The 8,035-nt window shown below is 35.4% G+C and overlaps 1 protein-coding gene and 1 long non-coding RNA gene across 2 annotated transcripts in view; one reads left to right on the top strand and one right to left on the bottom strand.

The window, feature by feature from the left end:
• Nucleotides 1-697: 697 nt before the first annotated feature.
• On the bottom strand, nt 698-6,472 carry LOC136065509 (uncharacterized). The gene is made up of 3 exons (XR_010627149.1): nt 6,339-6,472; nt 1,733-1,875; nt 698-1,076 (listed from the first exon to the last, which is right to left on the bottom strand). It is a non-coding gene; the product is annotated as an uncharacterized LOC136065509 (long non-coding RNA).
• A 515-nt stretch (nt 6,473-6,987) lies between these two features.
• Nucleotides 6,988-8,035, top strand: part of LOC112001953 (probable beta-1,3-galactosyltransferase 14) — an 84,761-nt gene continuing 83,713 nt past the window's right edge. The window contains exons 1-4 of the mRNA XM_065769064.1: nt 6,988-7,194; nt 7,272-7,424; nt 7,508-7,590; nt 7,702-7,803. Coding sequence (XP_065625136.1) covers nt 7,097-7,194; nt 7,272-7,424; nt 7,508-7,590; nt 7,702-7,803 — 436 coding nt within the window. The 5' untranslated portion in view covers nt 6,988-7,096. The remainder of the gene's footprint in view (nt 7,195-7,271; nt 7,425-7,507; nt 7,591-7,701; nt 7,804-8,035) is intronic.

The raw sequence follows: 8,035 nt of genomic DNA, 5'->3' as shown, positions 1-8,035 counted from the left end.
CAATTTTGCATTTAGAGATTTTAAAGGCAAACAGATTAAAGGATAACATTGTTACCTTTCAATGTTTTTTTCAAAAATTAAATTGTAAACTAAGACCAACTACAACAAACCTGCAACTTGGTGTTCAAAAAGTTGAGAAGAAGTATATGCATTTTGACTGCATATATGGTTACAATTTACCACATGGCATGTAAAGGCAAAATATCAACAAGTCTATAAAATGACATTTTCCAAACTTTCCACGTCAAATTTGAAATGTAGTTTAGTTGAATCATGGATGAACTTAAAATTATCTAATTTATGCATAGCCTAGACCCCCAGTAAGGCCCCATGGGCTGAGTTTATTAATCCATTTCCATTTTCCATACAAAACATTACACTTGATCATCTTTGTTTCAGCGAAGGCAGAAAATCAACCAGGTTAGGCTGGGCCAAAATTAGCATAACCTGAGGCCAGTTATAAAGTTGAGATTTAAGGATAATAATAATATAGTAAAAATCAATAATATAATATTAGGGAAGCATAAACCTTAGCTCATATATGTGCAGACTTGACAGAAGAAACAAAAAGCCTAATAATGATATTATTGTTGTTAAGTGAGCAATCACAAGCACACAAAACCTTAAACCCAACGTGCAATTCATCATTATCACTAAGAGATCTATAAGGCAAGACTTTGAGGACATTGATGCAAGCTATAGAAAGTTTTAAAGAATTATATTCAATTAAAGGAATGAAAGTTTAAATGGTTCATCACATCACTAATGACTAACTGTCTTCCCACATTCTACAACCCCCCCACCCAAAAAAATTAAAGTCTAAGATGTATCGTGTAAAATTTTGTTTTTCTTTTTACCGACTTGTAACATGAAAGAAGGGACAGAAAGAATAAAATTTGGAAGCAGCAGGACCTTATAGGAACAAGCATTTCTCTAAAAGTATCTTCTCAGTTTACTGGCTTTGGAAAGAAAAGAAAAACTGCATGCATGCTAGTCATCAGATGCCTGAGTGGGGCTCTTTGAGCAACTTTCCCTTTGATGAAGTTCTAATAGTTTCTTTTCTGGATTACAGAGCCCTGCATGAATAGAAATGTTATGAAATATACTATCCTAGAGTAATACATACCTCTATTGAGCAATAACCAAGCACTTTTTAAAAAATTTATCCTCATGAATCTGATATATTCCATAATTTTTTATGCAGTACATGAAAATATGAGGTTAACATTGATTTTATAGGATAGATGTGCCTTTATCATGTGCATAATTGTCGTCAATTTACTAGAAATCAATCACTTAAGCCTTTCATTGAATTATAGGATAGACTACTGCCTTGATCATGCACATAATTGTCATTAATTTATCAAGAAATAGGTCATTTAAGCATGTCCTTATTGGCATTTAGACTTCATCATTTTGCAATGGTTAAATTTTTCCTTTTACTATGAACCACAAGCCAAAGGATAAATATGCGCCTTCAAATGTATAAGAAAAGGAAATGAGGTGGATAATATGAAATATGGAACAATTTTATCTCCATCCAAATACTGAGTAAACTGCATGTAGTATGGTAACCCAGCATGAAGTGGATGTTTTTGTGGTCCCCTAAATAAATTCAAGAAATATGAGTATCTCCAGGCAATTTTATAAAACTGAGGAATGGATTTATACTAAAAGGATATAACTTCTTCAGTAATTACTTCTATTGTTTATTTGGGCAAGAAGCACCAACCTGAACACTTAGGAATATCCCAGACAGCAATAGATGATTGTGTACACTCTGGTTCACATAGTGCTTGGTTATTCTCATGGTTAACATTCATTGCAAGCATCCATGCCCCAATTGTAACATCCTCATTGCTGAACATCCTAAAACTGTAATTTTTGAACAAGATAGAGACATTATTATATATATTTTTTATAAGTAATTACAATTTATTAAAAACTTAATGAAAAAAAGAGCAAAGCGAAAAAGAAAAAAGGAGAAATAAAAGATCCAAGTCGTAGCATTAATGGCAAAGACACAGTCTAGAAACTCCATCAATGAATATGGAGAAAGAGTAAATACGAACCCCATTCATAAAGAGTCTTCATAAAAGAAACTTAAGATTTGGCACACTAGAATCCTTATAGTCAAACGTACAGCAATTTATTTCTCCCAAAATGCACAACATCAAACATGCTTGGGCTGCCCCTTGAACTGTTGTACATCTACGAGAGCCCAATACACAACTCCAAGACTCCAACATAGAGTTTACAGAACTTGGCATAACCCAAGCAATCCCAACTAAGCATAATCAGAAGCTGTAGGGCAATGCAGCAACACATGACTTACTGTTTCACCAGCCGATTTAGACAAATAACACCAATCTGCTAAAACAATGAGACGAAAGCTTTATAAAGTCTTTTTGTAAAGTCCTTTGCACGAGTAAGAAACTGATGTATTTTTATGGGTCCTCTTATGGAGATTATTCATTATCAAAAATTTCACCTAGAGCTGCCTCCCACACACACACACACACACCAAAAAAAAAAGACACTGGGGAAAGCCATATGCATTTCCAAGGGAACTGGAGCGTATCAGCAGCTCTTTCTTGAAGCACTCTATAGTAACCTTTTATTTGAAATCCTTTCTTGGGAGAAGGAAGCCAAACCAATTTATCACAATCAGTAGAAGTAACCTGTGCAGCAGACAAATCATCCAAGAATTGAGCCATAGACTCCAATCCCAGTCTTGTGCCTCTCGGGGAAAAAGGGTGTTCCAATGCACCTTGCCATGTACCCATTCGAAATAGTCAGAAAATAGTTCATTTTATCTCTGGCAAATCTAAAATATTCCGGATATCTGTCTTGAAAGTTGCCACTTTCATCCCAGTTGTTTCTCCAAACAATACGTGGGAGTCATCACTCAACCCCTACCTCAAACCAGGTATGTGATGCAAAATTATCCCATCCCTTTCTGATATGTTTCCACAACCCCATTCCATAAGCCCCTTTTACAACTCTAGAGTGCCACTCACATCTGTTTGTACCGTATTTTCTATCAATGACCTTCCTCCGTCACAAGGATTCCCATTCCAACCCATACCTCCACAACCATTTTCCCAATAAAGGTTGATTGAAACTCAACAACTTCCTAATTCCCAAAACCCCTTGATGTATCAGATTACAAACTGTAGGCCATATAACCAAATGGATTTTGTGCTCCACATGAAGATCCCCCACAAGAAGTCCCTCTAAATCTTCTCCAATTAAACAAGGTAGATATTTCAAATTTTGGAAAAGAAATGTGGCTTTTACATGCATCTATCCATCTATCTATCTATCTATCTATCTATCTATATATATATATATATCATTTTTCTCCATCATGATTCACCTTTTCAAGGGTAACCAAATGGCATTTTTATTCAATTTCAACCAAAAAAAAAAAACACGCGCGTGCACAAATTTTCATTCATCATATTGAGTTTTGTACATGGGAAAAAAAAAAAAAGAACAAAACAATAAAAAGCAAGAATGCAAGATAGCTGACCACAACTTAAATCATGTTTAGTAATGAAGAAAATATCCTTTGTCCTACTAGGAGTGTTCCACTTTTTACTCCATCAACTACCATATGTCATTTGGCTAATTTTTTTTTCTTCTATACTTTGGCTACTTCACCAATTTTTTTCGTTTAATACTTTGGTTACTTTAAATGGAAAAAAAAATGGACATGTGGCAGGCAGAGAGCATAAAATGGAACAACCATGTTGGTATACAGGATTTTATTTATTTACTTTTTTATAAGTAATAAACTTCATTGAAAATTGAAAAAAAATACAAAGAAAACAAGGCACACAGGCAGTGTGCAATAGATAGAGACAACAGAAAATATAAACTAAATAACAATGAAAATAACAAAATCAAGCAAATCAGGCAGAGAATTAAACGTCAGAACACCCGAAGCATTTGCCCATTCAAACAAAGTCTGAAAAGCTTCAACTCATGAATCGATCTTTCATTTCCTTGGAAGGTATGCTCATTCCTTTCCCTCCAAATAACCCACATAAGACAATAAGGGATCATACTCCAAAGCACCTAAGTTCTGTCTGTTGAACTTGCCTGCCCAACTAGCTAAAAGTTCCAAAACATAACGCAGCATGACCCAATGAACCCCAAATAGTGAACACATCATATTCCACAACTAGTGAGCTACAGGGCAATGTACGAGTAAGTAATCAATAATCTCCCCATTCCTCTTCCACATACAACTCCAATCCACCACAACCACTTGTTGCCTTTGTAGATTATAAAATGTCAAAATTTGTCCCAAAGCTGCTGTCCAAAGAGAAACTAACCTTTGTAGGCATTTTTATTCGTTTAGTAATATGAATAATAAGATTATGCTCTAATATTACTGTATGGGTTTCACCTACCACTCACAGAAGCATAAGGGCAATAAGCAGATTATGAAAGTAAAGACAAGCAAGAATCAAGCCGCCTTACTGGTAAATAGCTCTCCTAATAAGAGATCTATGTAGCAAAACATGATGATTGGGAAAGCATGTGATTTAAACAAGTAATTTGGAAGATAACATTTATCTTTTCACTTTATTATAGAACAGTTCAAGAGGCTTTCACACCACAAGATCAAAATAAATCAACCAAAATATCTTCAGCATTGAGCATATTCTACATGTAACAAGAGTCCATCCAGTTATGAAGCCTAAAACCTCTAGGCATTTGGGCTACTGAAACTATAGGTGGTGCTGTGAGTATATAACCTCAGTAATTTGGTTTTCTTTTGCTATGAGAGGAGGGGAAATTGCACCGACTACCAGTCGTTCAAAAATTAAAACAAGGCCATGGCTGGTAGCACATGAATTCGCCTCCTGTACTAGAACTTTCTTTTTAACAGGAAAGACAATAGAAAAAGAGGGTGGGGTTAGAGTAAAAAAGGACCACAAACAATTTAGGCATTCACTAAAGGTTTGTTTGTTTTGCTAGGGACTTTTTCTCCAAAAAGCAAATTATAAATCCCAGATGCTGCTAAACAACTTAACAACTCATGGGAGCAATTTAAATAGAAAATTAATTGCTCAGGCCTCAGCTAAGATGGCAACAAAGGGTTATGGTTTTGTTCGACTTTTGTCATACATATATATTATACAAAAATTGGGTGTGTACATAGGTGTACAGCTACAGCCCATGCATGTTCTGCCAATAGATTTAACATGCAAACCATTGTTATTGATTCCGTTCCGTTCCTGCCGGAACGGCTGGAATTTTTCGTACCGGAATACTCACGTTCCACCTCGGGTCAAATTCCAGGTCATTCCGGTCCATTCCGGCCATTCCGGTCAATTCCGGCCAATTCCGGCCGAGATGCAAATTCCGGCCGGTACCGAATTTGGCCTATTATTAAAAAAAAAAAAAGAAAAAAAAAAGAGTAAAGGTCCAATGGGTGTTGGTAGTTCTTGGGAGTTCTTTTGATGATGAATTTGATCATTCTCTCATGGATGATTATGAGGAGGAGGAGTAAATCTTGTATTTTTTTATATTTAGTTATTGTCTTGTAAATCTTCTTATTGTGTGATGTTATATTGATGTTTAAGACTTAAGAGTTAAGACTAAATGATTTGTATTATTTGATATTTAGTTATTTATTTATTAGAATTGACAATTTTATGTTCAACAAGGATATATATAAATTATTTTTTAAGAATTTCTTATTGTGTGATGTTATATTGATGTTTAAGACTTAAGAGTTAAGACTAAATGATTTGTATTATTTGATATTTAGTTATTTATTTATTAGAATTGACAATTTTATGTTCAACAAGGATATATATAAATTATTTTTTAAGAACCCCGAAACACCCTGAAACGGTACGCCGAAATCGGCCGGTACCGAAATATTCCATTCCACTGGACAAACCGAAACGGGGACCGAAACGGTATTAATAACAATGATGCAAACCATTGATGGCAGTGTCATGCACCTTAAAATATGACTAGAAATTATATCCCAAAATCAGATGCATAGAATTGATATAACAAACACCATGGGATGAGGGCAGAGAGGAGTGGGAATTTTCCTCAATATGCTGAGACCACCTTTTAGATTACTATTACACCCTCTAAATAAATGAACTTTGGAATACAAGGAGAACATGGAGGGTGAACCAATCAATAAAAAAAGAACATGGAGGGGTGAAAAAAACCTACCTTCAGCCCACTTCTCTTTATGTGGTAGTATAAACACCAACTTCAAATTCCTAATAAGAAAATTTTTCAAGGCTAACCAAACATTGACACTAAGTAGGGAGGTGCAAGCAAAGCAACAAACTTGCCTATTGTTTCTAAGAGCAACCAAGCTTGCAACAACATCAGCAGAAAGGGCATATATTGGGCCATAAGCATGAAGAAAGTACTCCTTTCCAAGCAAATAGGATAGTGGCTCGTACCTGCATAATTTAACCGAATTGATCAAAACTTAATGATTAAAAAAAAAGGGAAAAGAAAACGTAAAAAACAGATAGTTTTTCTGTTAATTATTAAACACCTTAACTTTGCCCAATTCTATTGCCACTATTTATAAGTTTTCAAACAAAATTCAATGTGTCTAGATGTGAGATAGGAAAGAATGCATCTAGATGTGAGACATTTGCAATTGACTATTTTGGCCTCTTTGATGTAGTTCATCCGTTCAAGGTTAGAACAGTACCAGCCCAACACAGCAAGGTGAAAGATTAGCATCATTAAGTTAATATCATTGTTTTTTTAAGTAAGTTTTGCAAGGTAAAAACGAGGGGGAGATTCATACTACTGTCAAAGAGAAGAAAAAAATCTTCAGAAAGTGGGATTTTATGATCTAATAAAAAATCAAACCTATTTAAATGTTCCAGCTATCCTCGCCAGCTGCCTTCTCATCGGTCTCGCCGGCTTCATCTTTGGACTCGCTGCGCTCCTCAGCGCGCCACAAAAATGCGCGAACGCCGAGCCAAGATCGATCCGAGTCGTCTGGGAGCGAGTTGGAGACGGAGTCGTCAGCGATGGCGATGGAGCTGGAATTGGCGTAGATCCGAGGAGGAGAAGGAGGCAGAAGGTGATGGGTTTCGTCGGCATTCAGACCGGGTTCGGATCCGTGGGACGCAGGCGCTCTTTGCGCCAGACTTGGATGCCATCCGATCCCCAATCTCTTCAACGGTCAGTATATCGATTTTTTTTTTTCTTAACCATGTATTTGTTTAATTCAGTATTGAATTTGAAAAATGGCTTTGCAGATTGGAAGAAGCAACTGGATTGACATTCAGGTTTGTGATTGGTAAAACCAATGATAAATCAAAGATGTTAGAACTAAAGAAAGAAGTTGCAGAATATGATGATTTCTTGCTATTGGATATTGAAGAGGAGTATAGTAAACTTCCCTACAAAACGTACGTTGCTGCTCTTTCTGCTCATAATAAATATATCTTCTGCTTCTAATTAATTTGCTTCTTTACAAATCAAAACTTTGCAGATTAGCTTACTTTAAAGCTGCATATGCACTTTTTGATGCTGACTTTTACGTTAAGGCAGACGACGACATATATTTAAGGCCAGGTGAATATATTGAAAATCTTCAATGTGTTTCTAAGTTTTCTTTCAAAGAATTTTTTTTTTTTTTTTTTTTTTTTTTTGGCATTCATTTAATTAGCTTCCACTAATTGTTAGATCGCCTATCACTGCTGTTGGTCAAAGAGCGGTCTCATTCGCAGACCTACCTTGGGTGCATGAAAAAGGGTCCTGTTTTTACAGACCCTAAACTCAAATGGTTAGTCCTGTTTCTTTATTCGAGGCCCTTGATTTCTTCCATTTTCATTTCTCTACATTTTGACTTTACTAAGATGAGTTGCATTGGAAACTAGATTATTGATGCTAATTTATCAACTTAGAGATGATTTTCAATTGTAATTGGGTATGCTCCAGCTCCATTTATGAAGATATTGGATTAAAAAGGATAAAGAAAAGAAAGAAATGATTATATGATTTTAGCTTAATGATAACC

Source organism: Quercus suber, unplaced genomic scaffold (assembly GCF_002906115.3).
Source record: "Quercus suber isolate HL8 unplaced genomic scaffold, Cork oak 2.0 scaffold_27, whole genome shotgun sequence".
Taxonomy (NCBI): Eukaryota; Viridiplantae; Streptophyta; class Magnoliopsida; order Fagales; family Fagaceae; genus Quercus; species Quercus suber.
Note: the sequence above shows the minus strand (reverse complement) of the source record. Positions and strands in the feature narration are given on the sequence as shown.